General features: G+C 37.0%; 1 protein-coding gene and 1 long non-coding RNA gene across 5 annotated transcripts in view; one reads left to right on the top strand and one right to left on the bottom strand.

The window, feature by feature from the left end:
• The window catches only part of LOC148652629 (uncharacterized), an 83,424-nt gene that overhangs the window by 26,939 nt on the left and 38,379 nt on the right, over positions 1 to 18,106 (bottom strand). The window lies entirely within an intron of this gene.
• The window catches only part of LOC148652632 (myosin heavy chain, fast skeletal muscle-like), a 42,006-nt gene that overhangs the window by 23,471 nt on the left and 429 nt on the right, over positions 1 to 18,106 (top strand). The window contains exons 1-40 of one of the 3 annotated variants that reach the window (XM_088599584.1): positions 1,635 to 1,676; positions 2,026 to 2,069; positions 2,867 to 3,082; positions 3,172 to 3,315; positions 3,407 to 3,563; positions 3,675 to 3,702; positions 3,786 to 3,897; positions 3,983 to 4,075; positions 4,172 to 4,235; positions 4,335 to 4,433; positions 4,539 to 4,642; positions 4,741 to 4,879; positions 5,369 to 5,487; positions 5,591 to 5,740; positions 6,061 to 6,231; positions 6,356 to 6,662; positions 6,781 to 6,851; positions 7,122 to 7,209; positions 7,327 to 7,444; positions 7,574 to 7,697; positions 8,454 to 8,590; positions 9,068 to 9,323; positions 9,467 to 9,709; positions 9,797 to 9,973; positions 10,054 to 10,199; positions 10,291 to 10,381; positions 10,497 to 10,886; positions 10,982 to 11,108; positions 11,196 to 11,314; positions 12,207 to 12,403; positions 12,485 to 12,668; positions 12,796 to 12,961; positions 13,081 to 13,205; positions 13,665 to 13,973; positions 14,066 to 14,269; positions 14,358 to 14,483; positions 15,362 to 15,532; positions 15,614 to 15,718; positions 15,807 to 15,902; positions 15,997 to 16,131. In XM_088599584.1, coding sequence (XP_088455710.1) covers positions 2,879 to 3,082; positions 3,172 to 3,315; positions 3,407 to 3,563; positions 3,675 to 3,702; positions 3,786 to 3,897; positions 3,983 to 4,075; positions 4,172 to 4,235; positions 4,335 to 4,433; positions 4,539 to 4,642; positions 4,741 to 4,879; positions 5,369 to 5,487; positions 5,591 to 5,740; positions 6,061 to 6,231; positions 6,356 to 6,662; positions 6,781 to 6,851; positions 7,122 to 7,209; positions 7,327 to 7,444; positions 7,574 to 7,697; positions 8,454 to 8,590; positions 9,068 to 9,323; positions 9,467 to 9,709; positions 9,797 to 9,973; positions 10,054 to 10,199; positions 10,291 to 10,381; positions 10,497 to 10,886; positions 10,982 to 11,108; positions 11,196 to 11,314; positions 12,207 to 12,403; positions 12,485 to 12,668; positions 12,796 to 12,961; positions 13,081 to 13,205; positions 13,665 to 13,973; positions 14,066 to 14,269; positions 14,358 to 14,483; positions 15,362 to 15,532; positions 15,614 to 15,718; positions 15,807 to 15,902; positions 15,997 to 16,131 — 5,796 coding nt within the window. In that variant the 5' untranslated portion in view covers positions 1,635 to 1,676; positions 2,026 to 2,069; positions 2,867 to 2,878. Of the gene's footprint in view, positions 1 to 1,634; positions 1,677 to 2,025; positions 2,070 to 2,866; positions 3,083 to 3,171; positions 3,316 to 3,406; positions 3,564 to 3,674; positions 3,703 to 3,785; positions 3,898 to 3,982; positions 4,076 to 4,171; positions 4,236 to 4,334; positions 4,434 to 4,538; positions 4,643 to 4,740; positions 4,880 to 5,368; positions 5,488 to 5,590; positions 5,741 to 6,060; positions 6,232 to 6,355; positions 6,663 to 6,780; positions 6,852 to 7,121; positions 7,210 to 7,326; positions 7,445 to 7,573; positions 7,698 to 8,453; positions 8,591 to 9,067; positions 9,324 to 9,466; positions 9,710 to 9,796; positions 9,974 to 10,053; positions 10,200 to 10,290; positions 10,382 to 10,496; positions 10,887 to 10,981; positions 11,109 to 11,195; positions 11,315 to 12,206; positions 12,404 to 12,484; positions 12,669 to 12,795; positions 12,962 to 13,080; positions 13,206 to 13,664; positions 13,974 to 14,065; positions 14,270 to 14,357; positions 14,484 to 15,361; positions 15,533 to 15,613; positions 15,719 to 15,806; positions 15,903 to 15,996; positions 16,132 to 18,106 lie in introns of those variants that run through there. The other 2 variants (XM_088599585.1, XM_088599586.1) reach the window with 2 other exon arrangements.

The following is an 18,106-nucleotide window of genomic DNA, read 5'->3' as shown; positions in this document are numbered from 1 at the left end:
TCAGTATTGAAATAACTAGAGCTTTCACAAATTATTAGCCTACAGAAATGATCATCAGTAGGTATTTTGCAATAAATCAAGAGTATACAAATACTGTACAGTAAACAGAATTAAATGCCAGAATACAAAGGTGAGTTCTAAAACTGTTAGGATAGGAATTTGGAGATTCTTGGATCCTTGTTCTGGGAAAATAAAGTAAGCCAATACGCAATTTATATGTACAGGTACAGTAGATGTATAGTTAACAGGTCACTGATGTAGTGAGGGGCCAACCCATTTCATCCCTTAAATATACTGTATGTAGCAGTATTTGATTTAATTGTGAAATCTACACGAAACATGGGCAAGATACATCAGGAAACAATGTTTTGCAATATTCATACTGGAAAAAGACACAGGCAAGGGGCAGGAATTTTGCATCAAATTAAGAGAGATGTGAATGGATACAAGCATCTCACAGAAAACAAACAAAAGACACTTTCACAGCCTTAGGAATATAAACTTCAAATGAAGATCAAAGTTGACATCAAGAATTCTGACGTGAGTGCTTTGATTGATTGCAGGATCATCAATGCTCAAACAAGTTTCGCACATTTGCGGTGTTGGTAAGTAATATTAATTCACACAGCTTCAGTCTTTTTAGAGTTCATATTTTCAAATGTTGCTTCAAATGTTGTTAAAATATTTTAAATCCAATTTGTAACATTATCAAACATCATGAGCTGCATAGTAATTAAAGCTGGTGTGTTACTGTACCTACTGTATGAAGACTCTTTTCCAATGGTTACAAAGATATTAAATATAAGAAGCAAAGAAATGAAGCTTGTGGGGTACCAGATGGGAAAGGGGAGAGGAACTTGAAAAGGAGGAAAAATGCTCTATTGGAAAAATATAATTTACACAAAATGTATATCAAAACAATGACATTGCAATAATACCAAAAGAAATAGTGAGGTGCAACAGGATAAGAATCATTAAAAGACTATCAACAATCTACCCCAATCTAGTGACCTTATTCCTACTACACTGAATTTTAAAATAGGTTTAACACCAAAACAAGACATGAAAGTTTATTAGAGAAAGATTTCTCGTTAACCATTAAAGACATTAAAATAACAGAATAAGTATTCATTTCATTTTCTTTAAAATGACAAATATAATCATTTTAAAACTGTCAATAAAAGCAATTAATGCAAAAATACATAAAAAGCAGGTCTTCTAACAAAACAAGAATACATCCATCCTAAAGAAGTCTTTTTAAGAAAAGCAGTAACAATTCAGTCTGCTTACACCAGAAAATGGAATAGGACACACCTTGCTGTAGAAAATAGGGTTTTATGTAAATAAATTCATGTGGCTATGCAGCAAAATGCACAACTTGTTGAATGCAGAGGAAAACCAAATGATATATAAAAGAACTCTTGGAATACACATTTTGCAAGGCCTGGGTGTGTTGCAACATTTATATACTGGACTATCATTATTACCACTTGAAAAACATGATCCAAATTTAAATGATGGGTACAAACGATAATGCATTCCTGATGAGAGGCTGGATCACAGTTACATGACCAAATACAGCAGAACCTTTTGCTGGTCTGGCAAAATGATCTCAATAAAAGCAGCTCCTGTGCACCACCCTGAGCACTGAGAAGCCTGTGACGTTCCAACCAGTGGTAAGCTGCTTTAGTTTCTACATTATTGGCAATGAATGAATAGTACATTACTGGATATGAAACTACTGTATATTTAAAAAAAAATACATAACCAGATGTTTTCAGAAAATACCTCTGAAAATCCCTTACAAATAATAAATGCTAATCATAAACACAAACATTTTAATCACTTTTATTACAGACATTTTCAAGTTCAAGACAACTTTCTCATACAGTACCTCTGTCCTTTACTATGATAAACATAAGGCCATGGATGGCAGACTCTAGATGAAGATAATTTTTATAGAAGATTCAAAAATAGTAATAAACACAAGGACAATGAAATGTTTATTTTGATTTTATTTTGCAGTGCGGAGTACTAAAACCATCTTCCTCTGCTTGCTGTCAAACAAGGTAAGAGAGCAGGTTAATAAAAAAAGATTGTTAAGGTCACTTTTCATTGCATTACAAGGTAACTACACTTACAGTATTACACTGTGTTACACTTACAGCATGTGTTAGTTTCTTTTTATCTTTAAATATCATATCAGTGTCACATAAAGTTATTCTCAGGCTAAATTTGAGTGCTTTCTAAAAATAAATGAATGCATTATTGTGAAGGGCCACATGTAGTTTCACTTACCTATGTTAGCAAAACTTTACAAAGTGCTCTTGCTTAGATTCTCAGTACGTGCTCCTCCAGATGTTCCACTCCAGAACTACCTCAGCAAATTGAAGGAAGACCAAGATTCATACTGATCTTTTTATAGTTGTTCTGCAGCAGCAGTGATGGTGAATGTGGCTCTTGAGCATACAGTATATTCAGAACAAACTGGTCATATACAACATTTGATGATAATCAAAAATGATGTATCATCTCCTTTTTACTTTAATTTTAGAAGTATAAAACATTTTATGTACACTGTAATTTATGTCTGCTGATTGTAAAACTTTATAGCAAATAATCAGGAACAAAAGTAATATATTCAAAAACTTCACATTTCTTGAGTAGTAAGATCAGTCAGCTCTTTCAAAAGGGAAAAATGAAAAAATGAACACTGGTAAAGAAACGGAAACTATTTTATTTAAAATGACAACAGTTCAGAAGTGAGCTTCAAAATGAGGTCAATCAGGAGCTATCCTATGAATCTTACAGCTCCTAAAAGGAATCTAAAAACGTAATTCCTGCACCTTCTTGTTTTGTACCACAGTAAGCCACCACCATGAGTTCCGACGCGGAGATGTCGGTATTTGGCCCAGCCGCCATATACCTCCGGAAGCCAGAGAAGGAGAGAATTGAGGCACAAAACAGACCCTTTGATGCCAAAACCGCAGTTTTTGTGTCTGAACCCAAGGAGCTGTACCTCAAAGGTGTCCTCCAGAGTAAGGAAGGGGGCAAAGCCACCGTCAAAACTGAGGGTGGGCAGGTAGGTAGCATTTACTAAGAGCAAAGGAAATTTCAAGGTTTTTGGCTTCATCTACTGCATTAGTTATGAATAAAATTCTGATTTTTCAGACTTTAACAGTTAAGGATGATGAAGTCTTCCCCATGAATCCTCCCAAATTCGATAAAATGGAGGACATGGCCATGATGACTCACCTCAATGAAGCCTCTGTGCTGTATAACCTCAAAGAGCGTTACGCAGCATGGATGATTTATGTAAGTGTTTCAATTTCTACTAACTAAAAAAAATAATTAAGATATATAAATATGAATTTCAATATATTATTATTCAATATTATTCTTCCAGACCTACTCTGGGCTGTTCTGTGTGACTGTGAACCCCTACAAGTGGCTCCCAGTGTACAACCCTGAAGTGGTGGCAGCCTACAGAGGCAAAAAGCGCATGGAGGCTCCGCCACACATCTTCTCTGTCTCTGATAACGCCTATCAGAACATGCTCACTGGTACATAAATACCTATGTCTTACAGTTATCTATATAGATTTACAGTACTTGTTAAAACACTTTATTCAAACATTATGATCCAATTAATCAATGAAAATATTTTCTTTCTAGATAGGGAAAACCAGTCCATCCTCATCACGTAAGTATTTCTATAATATTTTTAAAAATATGGCTTTACTTTTCCATTACTTCTATTTTAAATAAACCTCTATTTCTCCTCAGTGGAGAATCTGGTGCTGGAAAGACTGTGAACACGAAACGTGTCATCCAGTACTTTGCCACAATTGCAGCAATTGGGGAAAAGAAGAAAGAGCAAACCCCTGGCAAAATGCAGGTTAGACAGCACTGCTAATGGATCATGAACTGCTGAAGAGATCTTTGCTGTAACAAACTGAGTGATGATCCCATGTACTTTGCAGGGAACTCTGGAGGATCAAATCATTTCAGCCAACCCTCTGCTGGAGGCTTTTGGAAATGCCAAGACAGTGAGGAATGACAACTCCTCTCGCTTTGTGAGTTAGTCTTCTATTAGTCTCACACAGTACCAGTTCATTTTGTCAAATATTTTACTGTAGTTTTCTAATATGTATTATTTGTATAATCAATAGGGTAAATTCATCAGAATTCATTTTGGAACTACAGGAAAACTGGCCTCTGCTGACATTGAGACTTGTGAGTTATTTTAATTCTCAGCAGTTCACAAACATTTAGCTTACTCCCATATCTCTTCAGAATTGTAAAATATATATTTTTACTTCTATTATTTCACAGATTTGCTGGAGAAGTCCAGAGTTACATTCCAGTTGTCAGATGAAAGGAGCTACCACATCTTTTACCAGATAATGACCAACCACAAACCAGAGCTCATAGGTTGGTGAAAACTGACAATTGTAATACTTTTCCAGTGATCACTTCAATATAACATTAGTTAGTGCACTGTATTTAGACTGTTTTTGTTTCTTTTTTCTCTTACAGAAATGCTCCTTATCACCACCAACCCCTATGACTTCCCCATGATCAGCATGGGTCAGATCACTGTGGCCAGCATTGATGACAAGGAGGAGCTGGTTGCCACAGATGTAAGTTCAAAGTACAGTATATGAACAATAAGATTCTGGATGTACAGTAGCATTTATTTCTATTTCGAAATAGAAAATGTTTACACTTAAACATACAGACTGCCATTGATGTCCTGGGGTTCAGTCCTGAGGAGAAAGTTGGCATCTACAAGCTGACAGGGGCTGTGATGCACCATGGCAACATGAAGTTCAAGCAGAAGCAACGAGAGGAGCAGGCCGAGCCTGATGGCACTGAGGGTAAAATGTATACTTATTCTACCCCCTCCATTCTTAAAGCTCCAGTCAGACAAAATTAAATTATACTATAAAAGAAATGAATAAATATGCTCATTTAATAATTGAATCCTTTATTAATTAGTCAGAAGTACTGTATAGTCAAAAAGTCTTAGACTTTATATGATCTCTTATTTTTGTATTATATTAAAACAATATTAATCTCTTGGGTACAACTCTCATTATCTCATGTCATCTTAAGCAGCAGCCAGTACATAGTCAGTCCAGGTTTTTTGTGTCTCCTCTTTTGTCTGGTCACGTGGATTGAGTGTAACACCCTGGTCATTTTACATAGTCTCCACGCTATACAATTCATTGTGTATTCTACAACGAGGCATGTTCTGCTGTAAAATAGAGATAACAGAATAATAATGGATAACAGAAGTCTGTGATTTGAGTAGAACTATTTTTTTATATGCTGTGACTATAATGAATGCATTTTTTGGTTTTCAGTGGCTGACAAAGTTGCTTATCTTATGGGCTTGAACTCGGCAGACCTGCTCAAAGCCCTGTGCTACCCCAGAGTGAAAGTGGGAAATGAGTTTGTGACTAAGGGACAGACTGTACAGCAGGTATGATGTTTACTTCTAAACACATTGTCAGATTGATTTTCAAGAAATGAAAGTTGTTCTTTATCTAATAAGATAATGTGTTGATTTGTGAATCCTTTATTAGGTCAACAATTCAGTTGGTGCCCTGGCTAAGTCTATCTATGAGAAGATGTTCTTGTGGATGGTTGTCCGCATTAACCAGATGTTGGACACTAAGCAGGCGAGACAGTTCTTCATTGGTGTCCTGGATATTGCAGGATTTGAAATCTTTGATGTAAGTAATGATTTCAGTATTGTGTATAATACAGTATGGGTTTATGCATGCATATTTTCAAGACCCCAGTACTCTCAGTGTCTCTTATTTTCTAATTTGAGCTATACTGCAAATTTATTTTCCCTTTGCATCCTGGGATTATTTTGTCATTGTTGATCATTAAGACACTGCTCTTATAGAACAACTGACATGCTTAGTGGCTTTCATGATTTTAAATCTATATTAAACTGAATAAAATGTTGTGCATAACCCTTTCTGTTCCAGGCATTCACAATCCAGCTTACTTTATTTTACACACTTTGTATTTCCCTTTCCTACAGTTTAACAGCTTGGAACAGCTCTGCATCAACTTCACCAATGAGAAGCTGCAACAGTTCTTTAATCACCACATGTTCGTACTGGAACAAGAAGAGTACAAGAAAGAGGGAATTGACTGGGAGTTCATTGACTTTGGTATGGACTTGGCTGCCTGCATTGAGCTCATTGAGAAGGTTTGTATGATTATTGATGCAATTCATTCAGATGATACTGATTTTTGCAATCTATATTATCCATATTTGATCATACGGACTGAGTTTTGTTATCCATATCATCTGAAATAATTTGTCTGAACAGCCAATGGGAATCTTCTCCATCCTTGAAGAGGAGTGCATGTTCCCCAAGGCCTCAGACACAACCTTCAAGAACAAGCTCTACGACCAGCATCTGGGCAAGTGCAACTGCTTCCAGAAGCCCAAACCTGCCAAAGGCAAGGCTGAGGCCCACTTCTCCCTGGTGCACTACGCAGGCACAGTGGACTACAACATCAGTGGCTGGCTGGACAAGAACAAGGACCCCCTGAATGAGTCTGTTGTGCAGCTGTACCAGAAATCCTCCATGAAACTGCTGGCCTTGCTGTATGCCAGCTTTTCCTCTGGTGACGGTTGAGTATTAGTTTTTATTATTTTTACTAAATACTGTACTGATTTTGTAGTTTTGGTTCCTTAAAAATTAATTTATTTTTGGAGCCTGAACATTTTTCTTTTCTATTATTTTTACAGATTCTGGTGGTGGAAAGAAGGGAGGCAAGAAGAAGGGTGGTTCTTTCCAGACTGTGTCTGCTCTCTTCAGGGTAGGTTATAATTCTTCCAGTAAAAAAAAATTGAATCAAATAACATCGAATTAGGTTTCAACTTTAAAAATTGACTTTTTGAAAGCTTTCTCTTCTTTAAAAAATAAGTACATTTAATATCCTCTAGGGAATGCATGTTTTTATTTACATAAACATTACATTAAGATTAAATTATCAGCAGAGAGATTAAAACATCTTCATTTCTCCTTCAGAAGCTCTTTATACACAGTAAGTGCGATAATATATGATCAATCACTTTAAACTCTACAGGAGAACTTGGGCAAGCTGATGTCCAACTTGAGGAGCACCCATCCTCACTTTGTGCGCTGCCTTATTCCCAATGAATCAAAGACTCCAGGTAATGAGCACAGAATGTTTAGATCATTTTAAATTTACATCAAGATATGGTGGTATTTTCTTTATTCAAAAGATGTAGCATCTGTTTAAAAACAACTATATCTCATTCTTTCTTTAGGTCTTATGGAGAACTTCCTGGTTATCCACCAGCTGAGGTGTAATGGTGTGCTGGAAGGTATCAGAATTTGTAGAAAAGGATTCCCAAGCAGAATTCTGTATGGAGACTTCAAGCAAAGGTACCGTAAAAATTAAAGCATAATTAACTTAGAAATGTTTACATTTAATTCTTAGAGATTAATGGATACACAAATACCTAGGAAGGAAGAAGAATTTCAACACTATTCTTTTCTCTACGTTTCTGAAAGATACAAAGTTCTGAATGCCAGCGCCATCCCAGAGGGTCAGTTCATTGACAGCAAGAAAGCTTCAGAGAAGCTACTGGGATCAATTGATGTTGACCACACTCAGTATAAATTTGGGCACACCAAGGTAGGACTTCAGCAGTATAAATAATGAAAGGAAATAACACTAACGTGCATAATAAGCCTGAAATGTTTTGTCAAAGTTGACAAGTATTTTAATACAAAGCAAAAACGTTACAATTGTACATTTGGTATATATAGTACATATGGTAAGAACAATACTTGACTGTTTTCACTCTGTCACATAGCCCACATTTGCTACATGTTTATGCTTGAATACATAGATGTATAAAGTCTAAAGAAATAAAAATTGGAAATCAAAGTCAATAAGGCTAACACCAACACACACCTGGGCTATAACAGTTAGGGGGCTCCAACAATTCATGCAGGGCTTGTGATTTATGGGGGACTCACATCATGTAAAGAAATATATAATTAAAATTACTGTGTATATATTTAATTGAGATAAAACTTCTCAAACAAGTCTCTTACAGGTATTGAATAAAAGTCATTTACCTTCTGATATCAAGTTAAAATTTCTATTTAAATCTACCTGCAGTACAAGCACTGTTTGTGTTTATCACAGTTGCCTTTTCAGATTTGGGCTCCTACAAATTGTAGTCATACTGTATGTAAAGAGAACTAAAAATAATTATAGAATATCAGTAAGACTTCTACCCTACCAACACAAATCTTACCTATAATAATTAGGGAGTTCCAACAAATCATGCAGGGCTTGAGAAATATCCTAATAAAATGTATGCTGTATTTACAGCATATTTTATAGATTACAAAATGCTTAAATCTTTCCCCTCAATTTCAGGTATTCTTCAAAGCTGGCCTGCTGGGTACCCTGGAGGAGATGAGAGATGAAAAACTGGCTGCCCTCATCACCATCACTCAGGCTTTGTGCCGTGGCTTCGTCATGAGAGTGGAGTTCAAAAAGATGATGGAAAGAAGGTAAGAAACTTGGGCTGAGAAACATTAGAACAGTTTTCCATCCTGGACAGGCTTTAGGAGCAGCAGCCCTTGTAAGGAATAGTTTTCTGGCAATAGATGAAAGAATTCTTTAGGGTGCCACTTAATGGCAAATTAAGTTTAACAAGCTTTTAACTTCAATTAACGTAACTTCAATTAAAATAACCTATGAACAGAAAAAAACTTCTGATATAAATATTGAAGGTGGTGTGTAAGTGATGAGTTAATTTATCAAACATATTTCTTGCAGGTGTTAAATTATTATTTAACCACGGGAGATGTTTTAATTTCAACTGAAAAAGCCAAATCTGACATACATTCAAAGAAAAAAGCAATAGAAACAGTCAAAATTATTAGTTTATACTACCAATCTTCCAAAACAGTTGACATTCATCTGACTTCTTGGTATATTCTGTATTGAATCACAATACACAACAAATATTTATTTTTTTCATACAGAGAGTCGATTTACAGCATCCAATACAACATCCGCTCATTCATGAATGTGAAACACTGGCCATGGATGAAGCTGTACTTCAAGATCAAGCCTCTCCTGAAGAGTGCAGAGGCTGAGAAGGAGATGGCCAACATGAAGGAAGAGTTTATCAAGTGCAAGGAAGATCTGGCAAAGGCAGAAGCCAAGAGAAAGGAGCTTGAGGAGAAAATGGTTTCTCTGCTGCAGGAGAAGAATGACCTGCAGTTACAAGTGCAGTCTGTAAGCACTACCTGTCTATTCTGCAATATTAAATTATAACATACAGCTGCAGCATTGCTGAAAACATGATCTTTGTATCTAACAAGTACAACTCTGAAATGTAATTTTAGATTTAGTAACTAAAATCAATTATTTATCAACAGGAAATGGAGAGTCTCTCAGATGCTGAAGAAAGGTGTGAGGGGCTGATCAAAAACAAGATCCAGCTTGAGGCCAAAGTGAAAGAGATAACAGAGAGACTGGAGGATGAAGAGGAAAGTAATGCTGAGCTGACAGCCAAGAAGAGGAAACTGGAGGATGAGTGCTCTGAGCTGAAGAAAGACATTGATGACTTAGAGCTCACCTTGGCCAAAGTGGAGAAGGAGAAACACGCCACAGAAAATAAGGTTTGCTTCTAAAACGTCCAAAATAACTAACTAGTCATTAAAAAGCCAGTATAAAGATATGCTTAAAGATTTATTGAATACTTCCAGGTTAAAAACCTGACTGAAGAGATGGCCACTCAGGATGAAAGCATTGCCAAACTAACCAAGGAGAAGAAAGCCCTCCAAGAGGCTCATCAACAGACCCTTGATGATCTGCAGGCAGAGGAGGACAAAGTCAACACTCTGACTAAAGCCAAGACAAAGCTTGAACAGCAAGTGGATGATGTAAGTGACACATCCAAACACATACTTTTTGTATTTTCAGACAGCCTGAACTAAACATAATAATGTGTCAAATATTCTAGCTTGAAGGTTCACTGGAGCAAGAAAAGAAACTCCGAATGGACCTGGAGAGAGCCAAGAGAAAGCTGGAAGGTGATCTGAAACTCTCTCAAGAATCTGTCATGGATCTGGAAAATGACAAGCAACAGTCAGACGAGAAGATCAAGAAGTAAGATTGTATTAAATATATAAATATATATGTCATTTGAAAATGCTGTAACAATTACTATAATAATGTGAATATTTTTTCTCCTTCACAGGAAGGAGTTTGAAATAAGCCAGTTCCTCAGCAAGATTGAAGATGAACAAGCACTGGGGGCCCAGCTGCAGAAGAAGATTAAGGAGCTACAGGTATTTCAGGGACAAACCTAACTTAATTTGGGTTAACTGTATTTCTATTATTTTCTATAATCGCCTACATATTATATACTTTCATTTTCTACAAATCATTTCTACAATCATCTAGGCTCGTATTGAAGAGCTTGAAGAGGAAATTGAGGCTGAACGTGCTGCTCGGGCCAAGGTTGAGAAGCAGAGGGCTGACCTCTCCAGGGAACTTGAGGAGATCAGTGAAAGACTTGAAGAAGCTGGAGGAGCAACTTCTGCCCAGATTGAGATGAACAAGAAACGTGAAGCTGAGTTCCAGAAGCTCCGCCGTGACCTTGAAGAGGCCACTCTGCAGCATGAAGCCACAGCGGCAGCTCTCCGCAAGAAGCAGGCTGACAGTGTGGCAGAATTAGGGGAGCAGATTGACAACCTGCAGAGAGTCAAACAGAAGCTGGAGAAGGAGAAGAGCGAGTACAAAATGGAAATTGATGACCTCTCCAGCAACATGGAATCAGTTTCCAAGTCAAAGGTAAAATCAAATCTGACCCTTATTGATGTAATCATATTACATACATTTTTGTTTTTACTACAGTATACTGTAAGATGTTATTATCTGAATGACAGGCTAATCTGGAGAAGATGTGTCGTACCCTAGAGGACCAACTCAGTGAACTGAAGACTAAGAGTGATGAAAACGTCCGCCAGGTCAATGACATTAGCGCACAAAAAGCAAGGCTTCAGACAGAAAATGGTAAAATATAAATTAGTGTTACTTATTTTGGCTATTTTCATAAACAGAACAATGAAAGTTTCATTTACTATTGTTTTTTTCCCTAAGGTGAACTTGCTCGTCAGCTAGAAGAGAAAGAAGCTCTGGTTTCCCAGCTCACTAGAGGCAAACAGGCCTTCACTCAGCAAACTGAGGAGCTGAAGAGGCAGCTGGAGGAGGAAGTGAAAGTAAGTTGTGTTTATAATATACAGTATGTGAATCATACTCTACTGTGAGATTCGTTGCTCCTGTTAATTTCTATTTTAGAAAGGTATCACACTAGTCCTACTCCAGATATAAGAAAAATACATTGTTTGCTCAAGCTTGAAATAGTTGATGTAATGTGTTGCTGCTATAGGTAGTAATGCAGTCACACTTTTATATGAAGAGCAGGGAGATAACATGGGCAAGCAGTCAAGCAGCTGCATGAGCACATAGCAAACTGTTAACAGACAGCAGCATGGATAGCCTGGCACAGCAAGATGAGCACAGGCAAGTGTGGTAAAGAAAATGGTAAGAAAAATTCATGCTAATTTTGCTTTTTCATTAACAGAAGAATTATCGATATTTATTCAGAACAATGCTCATTCATTCAATGTATGTTTGTTAAGAACAAAGCCCTATGTAGAACAGATGCTGAAAAACTGCAACAATACACAAAATTTAACAGAACATTTATTATATTTTCCAATTAAACGGTTTAAAAATCAGCAAATGTAAAGACAGAAAGAATGAGATGGAAGTTAAAGAATGCAAAATATGAACAAGCATACTGCAGCTTAAAACTAGAGTATGGAGCAGCTCTGGATAAAAAGACTGAAAACAAAGACTTGTAACTTGACTTGACTTGACTTGAAAACAATGATTTGTATATTAGAATGAAGAATAAATTATGAATCCAAAAAATGTGATGAGGAAATACAGTGTCAGATTCTCCAGGTTTAATTATAATCATCATCTGAATCAAATAGGTATGTAGCTGAAACAATTACAGAGATTAAAATAAAGTGAAATTAAAGTAGCTGACAGTAATCCCTTTCTTTTGGAAGTATATTTTTAGCCAATATATTCCCTTTTTAGGCCAAGAACGCCCTGGCTCATGGTCTCCAGTCCGCCCGCCATGACTGTGACCTGCTCCGGGAGCAATATGAGGAGGAGCAGGAGGCCAAGGCAGAGCTGCAGCGCTCAATGTCCAAGGCCAACAGTGAAGTGGCTCAGTGGAGGACAAAATACGAGACTGACGCCATCCAGCGCACTGAGGAGCTTGAGGAGGCCAAGTAACTACATTATTTCTACTGTTAAATTGAAAGTTTTTCTTAAATGATTGAATCAATTCAAACAATCTGCACTTTTCTCAGGAAAAAGCTTGCCCAGCGCCTCCAAGATGCTGAGGAACAAATTGAGGCTGTGAACTCCAAGTGTGCCTCTCTGGAAAAGACCAAGCAGAGACTTCAGGGTGAAGTGGAGGACCTCATGATTGACGTGGAGAGAGCAAATGCTCAGGCTGCTAACCTTGACAAGAAGCAGAGAAACTTTGACAAGGTGAAGAAGCAATTCACATAGAAATGCAAAAAACAGTTCAATTACTTTAAAATAAGACACCTCAATCCTCATGTGTAAATGTCTGATATACTACTGTAGTTCATATTTCCGCAATTCTTTTTTTCAGGTTCTGGCAGAATGGAAGCAGAAGTTTGAGGAAGGCCAGGCTGAGCTGGAAGCTGCACAGAAAGAAGCTCGCTCTCTCAGCACTGAGCTCTTCAAGATGAAGAACTCCTATGAAGAGGCTCTGGATCATCTTGAGACCCTTAAACGGGAGAACAAGAACTTGCAGCGTAAGTACAAAAAGAGAAAAATGTTGAGTTTATAAGGCTATGGAACTATAAGATTAAAAGATTAAACATGTTACTCTCCTTAGAATATTTACATTCTGCGTAATATATCTTCCAAATAGAGGAGATCTCAGATCTCTCTGAACAGATTGGTGAGACTGGAAAGACCATTCATGAGTTGGAAAAAGCAAAGAAACAGGCCGAGACAGAGAAGTCTGAAATTCAAACCGCGCTGGAGGAAGCTGAGGTACTAAACACAAAACAAAAATTGGTGGATATTTTAAAAACTTTTCTTAAGTAAGGTTCTTAGATTGTCAGTGTATTTTTAGAATGTAAGAAATACATTATTTCACAAATGCTAATTTGATATTCCTGGTCTGTTTTTCCAAGTTCTATTTAAAAAAAAATACAATATAAAAGGTGTGCTATTTACTTCAATATGTATTACCTGATATTATTGTACTTCATTGTCTTTTGGGTAAACATCAACATTTTCTGTCTTCATTATGTAGCATTTAATTTCATATTTATTTCGTATAAGTGCTAAATTAATACATAGAAGAAAACATTTCATAGGTTGTCAAAGCACAGCAGACCAGGAAATCTGAGCTATAGCTCTTTGCTTCCTCCTACATTATCAGATTTAATTATTTCACTATTCTTTGTCCAGAAGAATAGGAATTTACAAATGTTATCTTTACATCAGGCATCACTGGAGCATGAAGAGTCAAAGATCCTTCGTGTGCAGCTGGAATTGACTCAAATCAAGTCTGAAGTGGACAGAAAGATTGCAGAAAAGGATGAGGAAATGGAGCAAATGAAGAGAAACAACCAGAGGATTGTGGACACTATGCAGAGTTCTCTTGATTCAGAGATTAGGAGCAGAAATGATGCCCTAAGAATTAAGAAAAAGATGGAAGGAGATCTCAATGAGATGGAAATTCAGCTGAGCCATTCCAACCGCCAGGCTGCTGAAGCCCAGAAACAACTGAGGAATGTCCAAGGACAACTCAAGGTACTGAAGATTTTACCCTAAACCATAAACATTCATGCTCTTTTATTTTTAAGGATCATTTGATGGTCATGATGGCGTTTTGCTTTTATCAGGATGCCCAGCTGCACCTGGATGATGCCCTTAGAGGACAGGAGGACATGAAGGAACAGGTTGCCATGGTGGAGCGCAGGAACAACCTGATGCAGGCTGAGATTGAGGAACTGAGGGCTGGCCTGGAACAGACTGAGAGAGGCCGCAAAGTGGCTGAGCAGGAACTGCTTGATGCCAGCGAGCGTGTGCAGCTGCTGCACTCCCAGGTTAACAAAAACCTCACATTTCTTACAAATTATTAAACTATCATCTTTCTTTTCATAATTCTGTAAGCTAAAAATGTTGTAATTTCAGAATACTAGCTTGATCAACACAAAGAAGAAGCTTGAGAGTGACATTGCTCAGCTCCAAGGTGAAGTTGATGACACCATCCAGGAAGCAAGAAATGCCGAAGAGAAGGCCAAGAAAGCTATCACTGATGTGAGTCACCCTGAGCATTTCAAGCTACCTTTGACTATATACTGTATACTGTATGTTTGGCTGGTGAACATGATAGCCCACAAAAAGTATCATGATTTATTTTTTTAAGATGCACCTTTAGTGAAAACACATGAAGTATGAGTAAAATGAAAATATTACATTATATGTACATTAAAATAATAAAACAACCACACCATTAGACTTTGTCTACTGATCTTTAAACAAGGGAACCGGCTTCCAAACAGGTGAAGCCAATAACCTCATGAAAATGAAATGCAAATAATTCCTTTTCTTTCTTGTTCTGGGCCACTGTGGGCCATCCCAGTTTTGACACTACCTCCTCTGTTACATGCTCCGTGATTAAAATTAGTATATTCTATTTCAATACATTTTTTTATTGCTGCAGTGAAATATTCATTATGATCATTTTCTTTCCATACCATGACATTTTTCACAGCTTTAACCTTTCCAACTAAAATATGTAACTTGTCATTTGTTTTCTACTTTGTGCTAAAAGAAGTTTATCATCATCAAGTTTAAATATGTTAGTTAATTTAGTGCATTGTGGGATCCATCTGGTATTGTTTCTTGATGTCTTTGCTATAAATGACACTGTTTGGAACCTTAGCGAAGTCTGCTAATTAATTCAGGACTTAAAAAGCTGAGGAAGAAATTTGTCCTCGTGTACATGAAATGGTAATTTTCAAGTTGCGTAAAAATCAATTAAATATTTTTTTCTTATCAGCAAAACCAGATTTGACCAGACTTTAAGCAGAAATGAAGTCAGAGCCCAACACCACTATTCACCCAAGAAAAGATGATTCTTGTAAAAAAATAACATATCTAAAGTCCTTGCTATTGATGTTAATAAATTTCAGGCTGCCATGATGGCAGAGGAGCTGAAGAAGGAGCAGGACACCAGCTCTCACCTGGAGAGAATGAAGAAGAACCTGGAGGTCACAGTGAAGGACCTGCAGCACCGTCTGGATGAGGCTGAGCAGCTGGCAATGAAGGGTGGAAAGAAACAGCTCCAGAAGCTGGAGGCCAGGGTAATCTGGGTGGGATGAACATGGTCCATTTTATACAATCACGGAGAAAAGACTTGTTTTCACATTTGATTGGATTTGTAGGTGCGTGAGCTGGAAAATGAACTTGAAGCTGAACAAAGACGTGGAGCTGAGGCCATTAAAGGCGTCCGAAAATATGAGAGAAGAGTCAAGGAGCTCACCTACCAGGTAACATACTGATATACTGGATCTTCTTTAACATAAAGGTACATATCAGTACAGTAATTCACTTTTGAAAATGTTTTTTTCTCTACAGTCAGAAGAGGACAAGAAGAATGTGAACCGACTCCAGGATCTGGTTGACAAGCTGCAATTGAAAGTGAAGGCTTACAAGAGACAGGCTGAAGAAGCTGTAAGCCATGGTTTTAACAAGCTTTGATTATTTACTTTCCTATGTCACAAATTAAAACATTACAGTATATATAAAAACATTTTTGCCATTTCAGGAGGAACAAGCCAATGCTCATCTCTCCAAGTTCAGGAAGGCTCAGCATGAGCTGGAGGAATCTGAGGAACGTGCTGATATTGCCGAGTCCCAGGTCAACAAGCTTAGAGCCAAGAGCCGTGATATGGGCTCTAAGGTAAGATGAAAATACAGGTGGTTTTTATTATTTAAATTTTAAAGATTTTTGCTATTCATTAAAATAGGAAGACAGCATGGTATCACAACGTTATAATTGGTTAGCTGCCTCACAGTGCTGGGGTACAGTGTTCCATTCCTGAAGTATTACCTGCATGGAGTTTGAATGTTCTCCCCATGTTTGCATGGGTTACCTCCAGGTGCTCTGGTATACTCCTACATTCCAAAGACATACTGATAGGTTAATTGGTTTCTGGGAAAACTGGCACTGGAGTGAGTGTGTGTGTGTGTGTTTGTTTCTGTGTGACTGCCCTGTGATGCAATGGCATCCTGTTCATCCTGCCTTGTGCCTGTTGCTTGCCAGGATAGGCTCCGGCTCCACCAAGACCTTGTATTGGATAAAGCGGTCAGAAAATAGATAAATAGATGGATAGACAAAATATGGATAGCTGCAGGTGCATAGCACTTTAAAATATGCTCTTCACATTTAAGAACTAATAAAAAAGCCACAATATTTTAAATGACAAATTAAATAAAACAGTCACAGTGAAGAACTTCAATGATTTGAGCACATTTAATGTGATGATTAATCCTCACATACAAAATAAACATCTAATTAAAGCTTCCCTTTTAAAATACAGTATTTAGTGCTCCAGGGTCTAAGCTGTAAAACAAAAATATCCTTTAAATCATATGTTACTTATTTCTGTAGACATTCTGAAATAGTTTCAAGAAAAGTGCATTCAAAATGTTAGATTTTAAGACTATATCCGTCTAAAAATGGGACAATGAAAAAAATATCTAAAATCTGAAAAAGGTACTGTATGTCCCATTTTTTGTGTGATTAATTGGTCTTACATACTGTATCCTCGAGTTTTAGTTCCAGTTTTAGGTCATTAATGGACTGATCAGATCACAGTGGATTTTAAACAAATTTATCTAGAAATCGATTGGTTATGATGTTTTTATTACTTTCCATGGCTGTGGCAGTTGCTACAGAACATAGTAAAATGCATAAGCTCAGCAACTGTGCTCTAATTTGTGTCCATGCAGCTGCATTCAATTTTGCTTTAAAGAGTTTCTAGTATAAAGCATTTTAAAATCTGTGCCTGTTTAGTAAAAGACAGTAGGAGACCTTTGTAAAAAAGTAATGTCTTGTAGTATTAAACCATATTTTGCTTATGATATCATTAATAATGCATGACAGTTTGAAACCTGCAGATACTTTTTTAAAGATTGTTTGTTGTTCAAGGGTTTAAAAATGACCATTTTAGAAGACAAAAGTCACACTGAAAATGAAATGAGATCTTTCTCTTAAGTCTGAGTGAGTTCTAAATGATTCTTCTCTGTACCAGATATTCTCAAGGGCATACAGTATCAGATAATAATAGAGCAAAACCATTTCAAAGGGACACTGACAACTGCATGAACTACAAATAATTAAAACTGTGTAAATAAAAATAATACAGTATATATATATATTCCTCTAATTTTAACAATAGGCTATATACTGTATAGAGACAGAAGAAGGCTCCACGGCCGAAACGTTGTGTTCTCTTTCTTCTTTTTTTCAGCATGGAATAAACCTATTACTTGTTCCTTATATACTGTATATGTGTTTGTACTTGGCTATTGGCTACTCAACACATTCTCATTTGTAAACAATATGCCCCAGGTGTGGTGGGAGCTTGGGAGCTACAAAAGTATGAGGCAGAAGGAGGTTTGTTCTGCAGAAGAATATGATTATGCACATATAGAAAAAGAAAACTGCACATTTCACACCTCTAAATCTAAGAGGTCATGGCTCTCTCTCACAGAAAAGTGGATTGCTCTATCCAGGTAATGGGAGAATAGCTGCCCCAGGTGAAGGAGTTTAAGTGCCACAAGGTCTTTTTCAAGCATAGGGGCAGAGAGGATTGTAAGAATGACCAGTCGATTGGTGCAGCTGCTGCAGTAATGCGGTTGCTGTATGAACC

The sequence above is a fragment of the Lepisosteus platostomus genome, chromosome 11 (assembly GCF_059453375.1).
Source record: "Lepisosteus platostomus isolate fLepPlt1 chromosome 11, fLepPlt1.hap1, whole genome shotgun sequence".
Taxonomy (NCBI): domain Eukaryota; kingdom Metazoa; phylum Chordata; class Actinopteri; order Semionotiformes; family Lepisosteidae; genus Lepisosteus; species Lepisosteus platostomus.
Note: the sequence above shows the minus strand (reverse complement) of the source record. Positions and strands in the feature narration are given on the sequence as shown.